Source organism: Polypterus senegalus, chromosome 15 (genome assembly GCF_016835505.1).
Source record: "Polypterus senegalus isolate Bchr_013 chromosome 15, ASM1683550v1, whole genome shotgun sequence".
Classification (NCBI taxonomy): Eukaryota; Metazoa; Chordata; class Cladistia; order Polypteriformes; family Polypteridae; genus Polypterus; species Polypterus senegalus.
This window is the reverse complement of record NC_053168.1, coordinates 20,087,435-20,105,168: the sequence shown is the minus strand read 5'-3', so window position 1 is coordinate 20,105,168 and position 17,734 is coordinate 20,087,435. Positions and strand designations below refer to the sequence as shown.

At 36.8% G+C, this 17,734-nt stretch overlaps 1 protein-coding gene across 1 annotated transcript in view; it reads left to right on the top strand.

Annotated features, from left to right (window-relative positions):
- smpd5 (sphingomyelin phosphodiesterase 5) overlaps positions 1-17,734 on the top strand; it is a 53,833-nt gene that overhangs the window by 17,156 nt on the left and 18,943 nt on the right. The window contains exons 2-4 of the mRNA XM_039736689.1: positions 7,625-8,894; positions 13,354-13,429; positions 16,796-16,936. Of these exons, the coding sequence (XP_039592623.1) occupies positions 7,761-8,894; positions 13,354-13,429; positions 16,796-16,936 (1,351 nt within the window). The 5' untranslated portion in view covers positions 7,625-7,760. The remainder of the gene's footprint in view (positions 1-7,624; positions 8,895-13,353; positions 13,430-16,795; positions 16,937-17,734) is intronic.

The window sequence follows — 17,734 nt, the reverse complement described above, 5'->3', positions numbered from 1 at the left end:
TGCTTCTTATTGATGACAAGAAAGAGATTTGTGTTACTAGTCAAAACCAGAGGGGGTAACATTTTGCTCTATAAATTGTGATACAAGTATTTTCTAAAACTGCTATTTATAAATCTCCATACTAAGGAAGTAAAACCGTGTATCTCTCAAAATACCATTTAAAAATAGACTACTGTATTTAATGCAGTAGATTTTATCAAATACAGTATTTTTAATTTACATTTATTTCTGAAATAAGAATTGCAAGCTAAAGGAAGGGATACTTCACATAGATTTTAATCCCTTACTCTGTACATATGACCGTATTGACCCTATAAACCTAATCAAACTTTCACTTAACTGCAGTAAATGGAAAAACAAGTTCACCTTGAAAAGCTCACAAAATAAGCAAAGGGTGTTACAAAAAATTTTATGCATTTCAGTCTTTTAGTACATGATACCAAGAAATAATTGGAAGAGCTTTATTTCATTTTAGAAAAGTTTTTCCTTTAACTCTATTTATTTTGCCAGTTCCTAGACCCACTTAATCCTACACGGGGTTGGTGTAGGCTCTTGGTCAGCGCAGGCATTTGTGTAACTACAGATGTTGTCAAATTTGTTGGTACCCCTCCACAAAAAACAACAACCCATAACTCCTCTCTGAAAGAACATGAAACTGACAAAACTAATGTGCACCCATCATCTTCTGCTCCGTATTTAATAAAAAAAATCATACTTTGCTTTAATGTTTTCATTGAACAGAATGTTTCAAATAATAACAAAAATGATAACAGAATGGACAAAAATGATGGGACCCCAAATATTTTGGTGTTCAACCTTTTAGAGGCAATCCTTGCAAACAAGTGATTCACAGAGCTCTCAGTGAGACTTCTGCACCTGTCCACAGGTTGTTTGGCCCACTCTTCCTGAGCAAACTGCATTCTCCTGACTACATGTTTCAGGAGAAACATTGTGTTGCTTTTGTGTAGCTGTTCAATTGGATTCAGATCTGGGTTTTAGAAGGCCACTTCAGAATAGTCCAATGTTTTGTTCTTAGGTGCTTTTTAGCTGTGTGTTTTGGATAATTATCCTGTTGGAGGATTCATGACATGTGACTGAGGCAGAGCTTTTTGACATTGGGCAGTAAGTTTCATTCCAGTATGTCTTGATAGTCTTGAGATTTCATTGTTCCCTGCACAGACTCAAGGCACCGCATGCCAGGTGTAGAGAAGCACTGAGCCTACTCCATTTTTCATAGTAGGTGTGGTCTTATTTTCTTTGAAAACTTGATTTTTTCGTGGACGTAGAGCTGATGTGACTTGCCAAAAAAGCTCCAGGTATGTCTTATCTGTTGAAAGGACATTCTCCCAGAAGAATTGTGGCTTGCCAATATGCAGTTTAGACAATTCCAGTCTGGCTTTTTTGTTTTTCTTTCAACAGGGGAGTCCTGCAAAGGATGATGTGATCAGACACTGATGGACCTTGACCTTGGAGTTCAGCTTGTATCTCTTTAGAAGATGTCCTTGTTTTTTTGTTTACCATTCTCACTATCCTTCTGCCCATTCTGGTGTCCATTTTCCTCTTGTGGCCAGATCCAAGGTGGCTGGCTACAGTCCTATGGACCCTAAACATCTTAATAGTATTTGCAACTGTTGTCACAGCAGCATCAAGCTGCTTGGAGATGGTCTTCTAACCTTTGCCTTTAACATGCTTCTCTTTCTGGTCTCCTCAGACATCTCTCTCCTTTGGTTTCTTTGGTCCATGTTCAGTGAGGGCCACATGAGGATACCAAACAGCAGAGTGACAACTTTTTTTTCGGTTATATGGACTGAATGACTGACTACACAACTTGTTTGAAAAATCCATCTTGCCCAGTTATTTAGGATATTTTGTAGGGATACCAACAAATGTGTACAGGCCATTTTAGAATGAAATACTTTGTGTCTGTTCACACTTGCTTAGCGTTATTCTGACATGTCAAAGACATGCAGGTATGTAAGGGACAACTGCTTTTCATTTCATCACTTTCCAGGAGGCATACAGCCAGGGTACCAACAAATTTGTCCACATCTGTATTACTAAGTAATTGTTTTGGAAATATATGTGTGTTTTTTGTAGTATCCTAGTACAAAAGGAACTGTAAAATGATTAGTCTGTTCATTAAGTGTTGTGACCCTGGGCATTGCTGCAATTTTAGCCAACTGTGCTTTTCATTGATTTTATTGGAATTAATGTAGTAAGTTCTTTCTAGGTCTGTAAGACTGCTTTAAAGATACCGTGCAAATTTGAAAAAATTCTGAAATCCTGTTTTGAGGTATTGAGTGTTGCTGGATATGAGGAAAGGATTAAATGATTTTAGCACAAGGCTACAACATAAAAAATTGTGAAAAAAGTAAAGGAATCTCCATACTTTCTGAATCCACTGTAAATTTGGTTTGTTGCATTTTGTATGGCTGGTTTCCTATATTCTTTGGAAAGATGCTAGAATATACCACTCTTATATGTTTTTATTTTTTGGTACATACAGCATGTATTTTATAGTGTTCATGTTCATTGCCTATTATACCTATAACCACTCATATAATCTTTTTAAATGCAATTATTAGTGAATAATAATGTCCTTCCACAGTTCTCCATTTTCCTGTTTAGAAGATTTTGAAAAATAATCTTTAGTAAAGGTTTGATTTAATGGTTAAGGTTTAGAAAGTTCTTTATGCAACTTCAGTTGTGATTTTTTTTTTTTTCCAAATGTGCGTTCAGATGTGATATCTGTCTTATTTTCTTATCTAACGTTAATATATTACTAATGGAGCATTCAAAGCAATAACTAACCATGGCAAAATTTTATTATTTCAGTAAATAGCAACAGCTCTTAGTAACACAGCTTCCCAGTTCTCAGATGACTCATTTAATATACATAATATATTTTTTGTACTACCCACATTAGCACCTAGGAGGTAATCTGTGCAGTAATGGTTCTGTGCATTAATGGAATTGTGTAATAAATGTAGGATAGGCATGTGTGTGCTTATATGTAAGATGTAATATGAAGGTAATTTTCAAAAAAAGAACCACAAGAAGCTGGTGTCATCTGGGTTGCCTTCTGTGTGGATTTTGCATGTTCTAAATCTTTATGTGAATTTTCTCTGGTGTCCCTGCCATTTGGAATCTGACTGCCAGCTAAATTGCCTTGGTAAGTGTGGGTGTTGGATGTGTTTTGTATGTTGTGGATTTCTGCCTTTTGTGTTACATACCATGTGAGCTATAATGCATGCCTCCTGTTAGATGTAACCTGAAAAAGATACACGTGCCACATTATTACTGCATGTCTATAAAAGGATATTCATTTGAAACAATTTTGATACCAAAGAGGTTCTTTGATGTAAAGGCAAGTTGTACAAGTCTGCAGAATTTCTCCTGAATGCTTAGATTTACCGTTCCACCTTACATTCTTGAACAGATTTACAGAAGTGTTACAAATTCTTGAAAGTATTTATACCTCGCTCAACACATGACATAGTTGATATCTTTTTATCCTATTAGATTTGTCATGCCTGTTTTCTGTCATTCCAGTGTTTTGGTGTAGAATAACCACTGTTTTATTAAATTAGACATTTCAGGATTAGAGCAGTGTATGTAGCATTTAGGGATCACATTCAACAGAGTCATACAGATTAGTGAATATCATTCTGAAAAACAGGGCTACAGGATTTATTACAGATTTTGCAAATACCTTCCTTTTTTAGGATTTCATAGATACTTGTGTGATTGAAGGCTCAGTTTTGAATCGCCATCGGATTGTCAGAACACTTTCTGTGTGTGTGTTTGGGCTTGTCTGGTTTCCCTCCCACATTATACAAATATGTTGGTAAATTAATTGCCTACTCTAAAATGACCTGATGTAACAGAATATATGCACGAGTGTAAACTGTAATGGGCTGGCATCTACATTTTATTACGTGGCTGGCACCTACTTCTACTGGGATAGAACTCTGGCTTCACAAAACACTGAATTTGACAAAGATGGCTTAGAATAGGTGGGTGGAACATCTAAATGTACTGTAAAACCATCAAGCTTGTCATCTCTTCCAGTCTATGTTTGGTAATGTTTACAATGTTTGTGATTGCATGCACGTATGTGTGAAGTGTGTTTTGTTTTTTGCTGAGTAAGTTTAGTAAGTTTGCTAGTCTAACTTTAGTTTTTTTACTGGGACGAATGTGACTCATTCAGTATATATTATTGCACCTGTTTCTTCAAGATTGATTATTTAGATATTGCCACTTTTAGACCTTTTTTGCATATACCAAAACAATTTTATAAGGTTTTCTTTCTTTCTTTCTTTTTTTTTGGGGGGGCCCAACATTCTTCGTAATTTTGCCTGCACAGCAACATTTCACTGTTCCATATACCTGTTTCTTTTGTTTTATTAACTCTTTTGTCCATTTTCAAATCCTCATGTTTCATTTTTGAGTCACAGGCTCCAGAACTCGTTGTAAGTGCAATGCAGAAACCCACCCTAAAGTAAAGTGAAGCATATCCCATACTTGAAATTAAGTGATCTGTCTCGTCAGTCTGGCAATGAGTACAATTTGATTGTAAATTTAAAAGTGTTTTTGAACTGTTGTATTCCATTCATAGACTGTGATGGTAAGAAATATATTTGCAGTAGACCTTGTCTGGTTAGTGTAAGGTAAACCCCTAGCCCCCATTATAGCTTAAGCTGCTTTGCAGGTTTGTATCCCTCAGACCTATAGTAGTACAATTGATAGTTATGTATTGTGTTGTTATTTATTCATTGACAGACTCTTTAACAAAAGTAAATTGTAACATTCTGAAACTCCAGTTTAGGATCATAGTTGGCCGATCATATTGTAACAGCATCAGACGCCAAGGCAGAGCAAAACCAGTGTAGTACTACAGCTCCTTCTAAGACGCATTTTTACACATGTTTGTGTGCTTTCTGGCATTCTAAAGTTCAGATGTATTGTTACACATACATAGCACAGTGCCATTCTTACTAGCTTTCACTTTTTGATCTAGAATGAATTTTGGGTCATTTTTTGATACAGTATGAGAAGGCTATTTTTCCTTCTAAGGGAACTGAATTTAACAACAACAACAACATTTATTTATATAGCACATTTTCATACAAAAAAATGTAGCTCAAAGTGCTTTACAAAATGAAGAATAGAAAAATAGAAGACACAGTAAAAAATAAACATTAATTAACATAGAATAAGTAAGGTCCGATGGCCAGGGTGGACAGAAAAAACAAACAAAAAAAAAACTCCAGAGGCTGGAGAAAAAAAAATAAAACCTGTAGGGATTCCAGACCAAGAGACTGCCCAGTCCCCTCTGAAATAATTTAAGATAGTGAGGGAAAACTCTGTAGGCATTTTAAACATTTTTTTTCTTTTAACCTGTCTGAGTAAAAAAAGTGTAGACTTAAAAAAAATAAATAAAATAAAAAACACACATAAATGATCATCATTTTAAAAATTTTTTTTTTAGGTTTTAATTAATACAAGTTAACTCTTATATTAAGTAACATAGTGCTTAAATTGCAGCTTGGCAAAAATCAGTTTAACTGTCTAAACGAAACATTACAATCATCATTAAAGGAAGAATTATAAACTGTTCAAAATATTTTTAAATTTTCAATTGAGATGTATAAAAGACTGAAAGAATATTCAAAAAGAATCCAGTACATTTTTATGTGTCCTTAGTTTTTCTACATCAGGTTATCAAACTTTGTTTTATGATACTTCTCTGTTCATTACAGTTTACTGTGTCTCACGTCTGTCTGGAAACTGCTTTCTGTCTCTATCAGATTTTCTTTTTTTTGACATTGCAGTAGGTTAGAAAAGATACACCAGAATGAGTAAAGAAAACCTCTGCCTTGGCTTTCACATACACAGTGGGGCATTATACAATATTATTGTTGGTATGAAGAAGACCCTGTAGCATTTCTTGACACACTTCTGCCGAGTAATTTGTTGACGGAAAGTCCTTGGTGTTGGTGTGGCAGAAAGAGGATGTACAGCATTGTTCTTAATGGCACTCAGTTTTATTTAAATTCTCTCCTTCGCTATGACCTCCAGGGGTCCAGAGTGTGTTCTATAACTGAGCCTGCCCTTTTAATTAGCTTGTTAATTTAGCGGGCCTCCCTTGAAGTGCTGTCATGAGTCGAGTGCACCACAGCATAGAAAATTGTACTGGTCATCACAGAATTATAGAAGATATGGAGGATGTCACTTCCCATTTTAAAGAAATGCAGTCTCCTCTAAGACAATGATGATCAGTGTGGAGTTTGGAGAGTACATAGATCACAGCTTAGTCTTTTCACCATCTGTCTCTGAGAGCCACTAGCAAAATCTTCTTCCATTGTCAGAGCTAAGTGATCTCACGTGCAAGTTTTGTTGTACTAGAATGATCATGCTGTACTTGTGTGAGCTGGCAGTGGATGAAATGTATGCAAAATAGTGCATATTTCTAATTCTGGACACATTCTTGGCCTGTAGTGTACGTTCTTGCATGAATGCTTTTTCCTTTTTTCTACTACCTGGATCCCACCCATAAAACATTCCAAATTAAACCTGCAACCAATAAACAAACGGAGTAAGAATCTCCCCTCCACCCATACCTGTACAACCCATTTAAAAAAAAAAAAATTTTAAAAATCATGAACACAGTAGTCCTTGTATCAGACAGGGTTAATGCCCCAGTCATACATTAAAAAAGACAAACAAAGCCCTGTCCCAAATGAGGTCCAGGACAATGGGGGAGGAAAATAAATAAATAATCCTAACTGTACTGAAGTAATCTGCCAGTTACCCTGGGGCTAATAGTGTGCGTCTTCTTTATGAAAACTTTGCACTGGAACTGTGGATTCTTGGTCAGACAGGTGTTGTTATATAATTAAAAAATAAAGTGAGCAAAATACAAGAATTCGTGTTTTTTTTTTTTTTTATGAATTCATGTCCACTGTTTTTAAATAAATTTAGAACTTTTTAATTTCAGCAACTGTTTTTGAGTTGCAGCCTTTAGCTTGTATACATTTTGTAAATGGATTCTTTAGTGATGCAGCTAATTATCATAGATACCTGCAGATTCGTTTTTCTATCTCCATAATTGCATATTTAAGAAAACTGTCATGTAAAAATTGTTAAGGATTCTTGCTATCTTCTTAAGGAGTCAAGGTTGAGGGGCTGTCAAAAACAAGCCCCTCAAGTCATTCCTTATGACTTTTTGGGGCTATAAAAATAAGTTTTAAATGTAAATGGTTGCCGCAGGTTGTTAGTCTGTTCTTCAAAAAACTTTCCTTACACATCTTTGCAGATTGCAGTATCATGAATTAAAATATTATTATTCTCAACTGTCTCTGGTTAGCAACTGTGTCGTTTTGTTTGTTTTTTTGTTAAATGTAATGACTGTACATTAAATCACAAGAATGAGGATGTGAAGACCAGAGATTTTCACATCCCTGTCAGGTGGTTTATTGAAAACATCATAAGGATTTAGTGTGAGGCCAAGTTCTGTTCCATTTCCAATTTACTTGTCATTTGTGTCATCTACAAAGTAATATATCTAGTTTATGTTTTCATATATTTAAATGGTTTCTTTTTTTTCTGTTTCACACTCTAGGGTTTTGTTGGATTTGATATTCATCCAACCAGACAAGGAAAAGTAATGAGGTGACTATGAAGAGACTTGAATTACATATAAGAGAAAGGTGTGAAAGGACATTTTTTGGCTTTTCCTTATTTATCCTGAATCAAGTATGACATTACGAGAATCTGCCTTTGCCAATGGCTTTCTTGCTGGTGTGCACTGCCTGGCTTGGGCACTTATATTCCCTTGTTACTGGTTCTTGGATCGACTTATTTCAGTGTGCATTCCTACTACAAAGGAACGAATGCATCGTCGAGAGCAGGCATGCTATATTTTACCTTTAAAAGTAATTTTTGGTTCTCTTGTATTTTCATTTCTGTTTTTGCTCACCTCTCCGATTGCATTGATTGGCTTTCTCTTATGGGTGCCGCTACAATTGAAAAGGCGACCCTTTGTCTATTTCCACAAGTGTTCCACTTCTGAGGATGAAAGTTTGAAAGAGAAAACAGATGACCAGGCTGTGCAGGCAAGCTTTGGGTTTTTAACAGCGAATCTGTGTCTATTGCCAGATTGTTTAGCTCGATTCAACAACCTGTCTGACACACAGCGAAGGTCTTCTGTCATTGGCCAATATATTGTTCAAGGTGTTACAAGACCCAGGATAAAGATTTATGTTGATTCACCCAGCAGTGGTACCTTAAGTCATGGGAGTAAGAATAGTCTTATTACACCTTCTCATACTGCCGGGGGCTGTACAGACTCCCAGTCACCTGGTAGGCCCCCTTTGCCGCCAGATTCCCACGTTTCCATTGAAGATGATAACACATGTTTGGTTTTTGAAAATGAGAATCCTTTAAATACCGGCCCTGAAGATGTCACCATTGCAGTAAGTGACAATTTCAAAGAGCAAGATCATCGCGCAGATGAAGCCGAAACAGTGTCAGACAAAAACTCTAACCAGAACTCTAATGTCTTTGGACGTTTTAGCCATAAATTAAAGAAGGGTGGTGATGTACCCTTTGAGATCTCTGCTCATTTCCCTGCAAGTGTGGATTTTATATGCCTTCAAGAGGTCTTTGACAAAAGAGCAGCTAAAAAGCTCAAGGAACTTTTGAGTCCTGTATTCAATCATGTGCTATATGATGTGGGGATCTATGGCTTTCACTATTGTTCTAGCTTCAAATTCTTTAACAGTGGAATTTTCTTTGCAAGTCGCCATCCAATATTGGATGCCACCTACCATTGCTTCCCTAATGGAAGGGGTGAAGATTCCTTGGCTGCAAAGGGTCTGCTTTGTGTTAAGGTATGTATGCACTTTAAAAAATTTTTTTTCCCCCAGTAAAATTGCATTGCTTTGCATTAAAACTACTTCAAAATGATAAACATGTTGGAGGGCTTCATATTATATTTCCTATCAATTGTTTAATGTTTTTCATGAACACTGCAATATACTTTAGTATTAGCATTTTGATTTTCATTACTGTGTTATATCTTGTACTGATAGTGATGTCACAAAAAAGTATTCCTAAAACTTGGCAAATTAAATTGTCAGTTAGAGTTGTGCTTTTTAGGCTTAAAGGAATACCCCACTCCAGAATGGTCTAATAAATATGTTACTTACCTATTTTAGTTTGCCATGATGACCACAAAACATTTTTAATCTCTCTTGTTTTCGTGGAAAGTGAATGTGACAAAGTTTCCGATAGAATGGGACCCAAAAAGAAGAATGTCTTAAATGACACATTTGTGTAGTAGCATTTGCAGTAGTGTTCTTTTTTGAATTAATATTTTTACAGAAATGTTCGCTGTTTACCCCACTAATATTGTTGATTATTGACTGAGGTAGTTTCCCTATAAGTAACCTAACAGGAAATACGAGCATAATTTAACATATACGACGGCTCAGGAGCTTGAAATGAAAAGTTCTGTCTTAAGAGGATGCAATGTTTTATATACCTGACCTGTCCAAATATTCTCCAAGGCTTGCTGCTTATGTACCTTTTTAGCTCAGGAGAATCTCATGATTAATGGAATAAAGCTTAGAAATGTAAAATTGTAACCAGTTGGATTTTAAATTTTGCTTGTCACTCTTTCCAAATGAAAGCAATTGGGCCTCATAGGCTAGTTTGTTCTGAGCATCTGTTAGCCTTTTATGGTGTTATCTTTATACATTTATACCTTGCTTGTGACCATGAATATTGAATTTAATTATTTAAATCATATGCTAGATAAACATGTGGTCTTTTATGTGCCATTTGTTCAATCATATTTTTCGTTATCAGTCCATTATACAGCAGATTCAGAATGTATTCAGACACCACTTTCTTTACACTTTATTGTGTTATAGATTGTGTTTTAAATGGATACATTCCAGTTTTTTGCTCATTAGTCCTCACTTAATAACCCATAATCACAAAGTGAAAACATGTTTTCAGAATGGTTTGTAAATGTATTATTCATAAAAAACTGAAATCTCTTTCATATAAGTGTTCAGACCCTTTACTGTGGCATTCCAGATTGTGCTCAGGTTCATCCTGTTTGTGTCAGTTCTTCTTGAGTCGTGTCTGGAACTTAACTGGAGTCCACCTGTGGCAAACTGAATTGACTGGATATCAGTTAGAAAGGCACACACCTGTGTATATTGGGTCTCACCGTTCATACTGCATGTCAGGACTAAAAACTAGCCAACAATTCAGGGAACTTTCTGTTGAGCTCTGTGAATAAATCGGGAAGAGGCATAGATCACGGTAAAGGTGATAAAACCATTTCTAGAGCTTTGAGTGTTTTTAGGAGCACAGTTGCCTCAATAATTGTGAAATGGTAGAAATTTGAAACCACCAGGACTCTTCCTACAATTGCCTATCCAGCTAACCAAAGATGAAGAGCCTTAGTTAGGGTGGTGAGCAAAAACCCAACAGAGCTTCAGTCTGTGGACAAACGACCATCTTAGCAGCATTTCATCAATTAGGTGTTTATGTATGGTGGCCAAACGGTGTTAAAAAAATCTGAGAGCATGAGACAAAAACTGAATTCTTTAGGCAGTACTCCAAACAGTATGCCTGGCAAAGACCAAGCACTGCTCATCATACACTCCTACTGTAAAACATGATGATGGCAGCATCACTCAAGGGGTTGTGTCTCGTTGGCAAGGACAGGGAGACTGGTCAGAACTGAGGAAAGTATGAATGCAACCACATAGAGAGTGGTCCTTGAAGAAAACCTGCTCCAGAGTGCATGCAACCTCAGACTGGAGCAACAGTTCACCTTTCACCCCAAAAATGACCTGAAGCAGGAATTCAGAACATTACAATGGGTACAAATGTTCCTCCTAAATATAGATAGTTTACTATGAAATTAAGAAAGTACTTTTTTGGCCCCCTCCAGACTAGATATACACTGTACAATATAAACTGAATTTCTTCATTGTGTATTTTTTTAAAAATCCTGTATGTTTCATAATATAGATGATTTACAAAGACAGAGGCTGCTATGTTCATGATCAGTATGTTTGCTCATTTCATTAAAACTAGTTGCAACCAGTAACGTCCCTTTTCTCAGTTTTACAGTTAAAAAAAAAAAAATTCTCCCAACATTTAACTTGGTCATGTATGTTTTCTGAGAACACATTCTGACTATTTGTTTTTGTTGTACCAGAATATAGAAAATAAGCAGAAACCACAAGGTTTACAACTCAAAATCTATTTTATTAATAAATGATAGTTACTGTTACAATGTTTATCCACCTAATGAAGTTCAGATTTTGTAATCACAAGTCTAAACATAAGCCTCAGGCTTTAAAACTTTGTTTACACATATAGCAACAATAGATAGCAACCATTTTGGCGAACTAGAAGTACCCAGCACCACTCTTAAAGGTCTCCTAAAGAATGACATGCTTTTTGTGAATAAGTTTATTAATTACTAGCCATGTGCGCCCAACTAGGTTGCACGTGTTAAAGTTGCCTGTGAAGGGTTCCCTGTTTAAATGCGGCTGCCAGTCGTGAACTGGGCCCTTCATTGCACAGCATTATGATTTTCTATCCATTCACAGTCTGTCTCGTTTTCACAAAGATATCGTTTCCTCTCACGATGTCTTCTCAACCTTTCTCCAATCTTGCAGGTTGCTGTGTGGCAATCCAAAAAATAAGGCAATATACACGTAGCAATGGTTATAAAAGGGGACACATAGCTATCCAGGCTCTTTAAAGCATAAATAGGGATCACTTTACTGACATGTGAGCAAGCCACGGTACAACTGTCAGATGCGCAGCACTCGCCGCCTACAACGTAACAATAATAATTTCCGGAACGTGCTGTTACGTCGTCATTCATTTTACCCACTGTCTTTCTTTCATTCATATGTTACTTAGGCACGTACCTTTTATCTTCGGCAATCTCATTCTCTAACCAGGCCTCAGGAGCTAACCAGTGTAACACTGTCCACCACCCCTTTCGTTATTCCGGCACATTGTTGACATCCGTGAGTAACAACAACGTACTAAACTGGAAGGTGGTCTACGCATGCGTGGAATTCGCGGACAAACAAAGATCAAGATCTACATGAAGACCTCTTTAGTTAATTTAAAGCACAGCAATTTGTTTAGTTTGAATGTCTGTGTTTTGAGGTGTGACTGGAGTACTACAGTCTTCAGAAATATAAGCCTGGAGGAGATACTTAATGCAATGCCTATGTTTTAGCTGTCTCTCTACTGCCATCTAGTGGTTCTTCTTCTAATTCATTCGCGGACAAACAAAGCTCAAGATCTAAATGAAGATTATATATAGAGATTTGGTGGTTATTATTTTTAAATGTATCTTTGTTTTACCATTATCTGCCGGAGTTTGTTTTCTTACATCTTTCACATTGCAAAGGTCACTGCATGTTAGTCATTTACTACACTTGCATACCTTTCAGATTGGGAGAAATTTAAGAAGAGTTGCATAAAAAGCTTTATACTACACTATAACCCATAGAACATATACAGCTAGGAATAATGGAAACTTTGTGATTCTGCATCACCAAAAAATTTAAATATAAGGTACATAGCAGTACTGGCAAGATTATGTGCACAATTTCTGTGAAGTTGTCAATATTTGTGGTGGTCAGTCAAGGACAATCACTGAAAGCTGTCAGCCATCTCCCTTCTGCTTCAACAGTGCCCTCGCTGACACTGCACAGGTTGTAAAGGTGATGGCTCTGTGGAATTGAAAAGATGCCCTGACCCCCCCTCAGTCACACAAACACACACACCCTGTTCTCCAGACCTGGCCACATGTGGTTACCACCTGTTCCATAATATGAAAAGCTATCTCAATGTGTTGCATTCTGCCAGTGATGAAGATGCCAAATCTGCTAAAAAAGAATTGACCATATAAGCAAGACAAAATGTTTTGAGTGGCATAGAAAAACTTTGAACTTTGTAATAAATGTTTTAATGTTTGTGGATTTTGTTAAAATTCAAGCATTTATTGTTCTCGGTTGAGGTCAGGCTTAACTTTTTGATTGTGCTGTGTGTGTATGTGTGTGTTTTATACTGTATATAACATACAATTTCTTTGTGTTTACTGTCTGTCTAACCATTCTGTATTTGAAGTAGTTGTGTAGTGTGGTGAGCTCATAAGTAGAAGTGTGCTTAATTTTATTAAAGTGAATTATGACAAAACTGCACTCTAGACTTTTTCCATCATAGACTGTTCCAATCTATCCTGTGCATGTCTGCAAGGCTTTTATATCTTAATGTTTGCAAATTTCTGTTATTAAGGTCCAACTGGAGCATAACTACAAAGAGAAAAAGCTAATTGGTTATTTTAACTGCACACATCTTCATGCTCCTGAAGGTAACTTTTTTCATTATCGAACACTTAAATATCATTGCATTAGCTTTTCATACCATGCAGAGTTGGGGAAAAAAAATCCTGTAAAGGATCTGGTTCAACCTTTTATGTGACAGATTTATGAAATAAATAAAGCTGTGTGCACAGAAGATACAAACGGTGCACTTACTGTCTATTACCTGAGACATTCCCTTTTAGAATCAGATTTTTATTTTTTATTCTGAATTCTCACTTTTTTAGCTGCAGTCCTGTATGGTGGTGTTAATAAGCCATTGTGTAATCACTGTCATTTTCGGTGATCCTGGAGGTAAATGTTGGGCGGGAAAAAATGTAATGAGCAATAACTGAATATTGTGTGGCAGATGGCCGGGACGCCCCTTTGACACTGGATCTGGGGGAGCAGTCATGGGATGCACACTACATCCCCCGGAACACTTGTTGGCAGCCTCCCTGGGTTGCATCGGGGCCAATAGTTTGGAAAACTGGAGCTCATTCCTGTTGGTCTTCGTGGCCACTGCCAGGGGGAGCTGCATAGCCTAACGAGCATGTCTGGGCGGGAATGCAGCCACACCTGGAGGTGCAGCCGGAGGTAGGTCAACGAGCATCTGCAGCACTTCCGGGTGGGCTATAAAAGAGGCTGACACTCACCACTCCGGGGGCAGAGTCGGGAGGAGGAGGGCAAAGCTTGCTGAGGAGGAGTGATAGTGGGAGAAGAAGGTGCTTGGGACTGTGTTGTGGCTGGAGGGATTACAGGGAAGACGTACCCTCCAGCTGAAGAAAAAAAAATAGTTTATTGGTTTTACTCATGCCTCCTGTGTGAATCTGTGTCGGGTCGGGCACAATATAGCACCTTTTCTTACAATTGTCATGAGTGAATTTTTGAGAAAGTTTGAGGATTTTATATATATATATATATTTGTGTGTAAATGTTGTAAATTCAGGCATAAGCATAACTGAAAAAACTGGTGGATTTTTCCCGTTATCACCATATGTGCTTTGTTATACTAGGAGGCTTTGCCCCCTGCTTGCTTCGCTCACCAACCCCCATTTTTGTTTTTCCAGATACACACTTTTAAGATTTTTTTTTTTTCTTTGAATTGTTGCTATTTCATTAGTTTCACTTTTATCTCAGAAATTCTGTATAAACAATATTTGGAGTCTTTAGAGTCCCAACATGCCGAATCTTTTTAATGAGGTCAGTGGGACTTGTGTTTAATGACTGTACCATAATTCAGGATAGGTTTCTCTGTTTGGAATATCAGAACAGACAAAATGATCGACATCATCAGCAGTCAATCATTTTTTTTGCAAAGTAACCAATAAATGCATGTGAGGTAAACTCCATTTTTGAAATTCTCTGACTTAAACTTCAAAGCCTTACGATATTTACATACTTCTGACATACTGTGTCACCTGTGTCCATATGTTCAATATCTATTCGCCTTTTTGTTATTTCTCTTTCTTTGCGCTAATGTGATGTTTACTTTCTTTTTTTGACACTGTTGTTTTTTTCTGCTTTCATATTCTGTATCTTGCTCTGCATGTGTGTTTTTTTTAATTTTTTTTTTGAGTCTTTTGAATTCAAGTTTTCATTATCTCTAACCTGCTCTGCATGTGTTTTGGCCCCCTTGTTTTTTAACCTTTTTATAATGTTTCACTTTGTTTTCTACTCTGTCTTTTATTTCTGACCTTGCTTTATCCTGCTTTTGTTTTAATGACACCTGGTCCGTGGTGATTTATTTTCCCTTTTTCAAGTAATAATTTGCGTTTGTTTGCGCTACTGCGATCTTTATTTTTTTTTTTATACTTTCTAATTTTCCTACTTTCATATTCTTTAACTTTCTCCACATATGTATCAGCGCCAACTTTTTTTTTTTTTTTTTTTTTTTTTTGTCTTTTGAATTCCACTGCTTTCATAATCTCTAACCTGCTCTGCATGTGTATAGCGCCAACGTCCGGATAGGACGTGCTTTTTTTTCAATTCCACTTGTTCTGGGCTGATGATTACTTTCCTTATTTTCTGAATTTGCACCTAGATTATTCTTTTCTTTTTGTTATCCCTCTAACGCTTTTGAGTCTTTTGTCCGCGCTTTTTCTTCGCTTAGTCATCTACGTTTCATTTTTAACGTATTGTCCTTATACGATTTATATGCGCTGAGAGCCCTGGATCTGTGTGCGCTCAAAGCCAAAGCTGGCTGCCCATGCCCTTATTTGGTTGTAAGTAGGGCGTGTGTTGCAAGAATCTCATGTTCTACGTCATCGTGAGACGGTCCTGGGTCAATCTCTTGGCACAAAGTCTCATGTTTAAGGTCCCCACGAGATGCTCCGTGGCCAATCTCTTTAGTCTCGCGGTTCTTTTAAGTGTCTTCCGTGATCTTAACGTGAAGATCACGTCTCGTCGGCGTACTGTTTCTCTTAAGGATTTTTTTTTTTTTATAATAGAGAGACTATTAGTTATTTAGTTAGTTATTTATTGGAGACAAGCTGCAGCATTATGGCACAGCATCCTGCACCAACAGGCAGCACACTTCTAGAACAAAGTAATGCTTCTATAAATATCTTGTGTTTTGAGTTTCATCCAAAGATTCTTTTATTGCACACAAATATAGAATTTGTTTAAAATTGCATTTTTATAGCTAAAATCGTGTCCAATTTATATTTGTTTTATAAAATCTAACAGTTATCTCTTGGCACTAGCTTTATATAAAGTTTTTGCATCGATTTAGGTGGAGAGAGTAAACTACACTAATCTGCCTTTTCTAGCTAGCCTTAGAATTTCAGACTTTTAAAAACCTAAAATACTGACAGTTTTGAAAAAAAAAAAAAGATTGAGGAGACATGGGGATGTGAAGTGGTTGGGGCACCACCCTGGTGACCCTCTATGATTCGTACAAAAACAAAAAGCATGTAACAAGTTGCGGAAACGTCTTTTTAGACACCAAGTTCAAAACAGAACTAATTTAAAGATGGCTGAACTGCTGGCCAAATGGCTTTCAGGCAGAAAGGGGCGGGTCTAAGAGGGCGGACAACGGAAGCGACATCAGTGGTGGAATTGTGAGAGAAGAAAGAAGGCTTATAAGAGCACCAAGCCCTGGTTCGGCGGGTAACCACCATCACCAGATCCCTTTTAAACCGTCTCCTAAGTGCACATGTATGGCTATATGTTAGCTGTTGTCTGTGTACTATTTGTGAAAACCAGATCTTAAACATGTTTGTTGACATGACCAACTGGAATGATGTAGAAAGCAGCCGAGCTTGTGTGTTCTGTACCTTCTCTAACTTCTGTTTTGTTTTAATTTATCTTGATAATTTTATTGAGATTTTTTATTTTGGATTTAGAATGTGTGTCTTTTTTTTTCTTGTGTGTAGCTGATGGGCATATCCGTTGTGAACAAATGGATCTGCTGAGCAAATGGATCGGTGAGTTTCAAGCACGCACCTTGAGGACTAATGAGAATGTGGCGTTTGATGTTCTCTGTGGGGACTTCAACTTTGACAACACTTCCCCTGGTGAGAATCTTTATATGCTTTATGTGGAAACAGTTGATATGTTTTCTGTCTCAACTCAACTCTTTTGAGTTGTTAGTATTTTGGAAATCTCTTCCTTTTCATCAGTTATTTACCAGTTTATTTTTAGATTCCCACACAATATCAGGTTTTGTTTCAAGGATTTGCCAAGAAGCAAGTGCACTTTTTGTTTTAGTATTTATTAGTGTTTGCTTTAGTGGACTTGTTTGATTGTTTTTGGAGGTGCCCAACTGGCAGCAGCAGGATAATATTAATATTATGACATTTAGAATAAATCGGCATCTGTGGACTTGCCCACTAAAGTGGGGGTCTACTTTTTTTTCTCCTTATAGCGGTAGCTATATTTTAATAAAGGTTGCCTGAATATTTTTAATTATAACCCATTGTTGTTGGCATTATGTCTCAAGCCACCAGTCACATAAGACAGAAACTAATTGTGGGAAAGGCATGTTGGGTGATGAGGCACTTTAAAGTTGGGGGTTTAAAACATTGAAATAAAAGGAAAATACAAATTATGGCCATTATGTTCTTTTTGCTTTAATGAAAAGGTCTCGACATTAAACAGTTGGGGATCTCTGGTTCAAGAGTGAGAGGGACAGAATCAAATGCAAAGATATTTTTAGAGCACTGGAAGAAGCGTTTAGAAAAAATTGCCCTGAGTACACTTATGGATCAAAGTTAAGGGCAGTGTGATAGGGAGAAGAAAAACTGTTGTGAAGGGGTCTGGCTGTAACTTTTACTAATGAAGATAACAAACTAATCGTTTAAAATTGCCTAAAG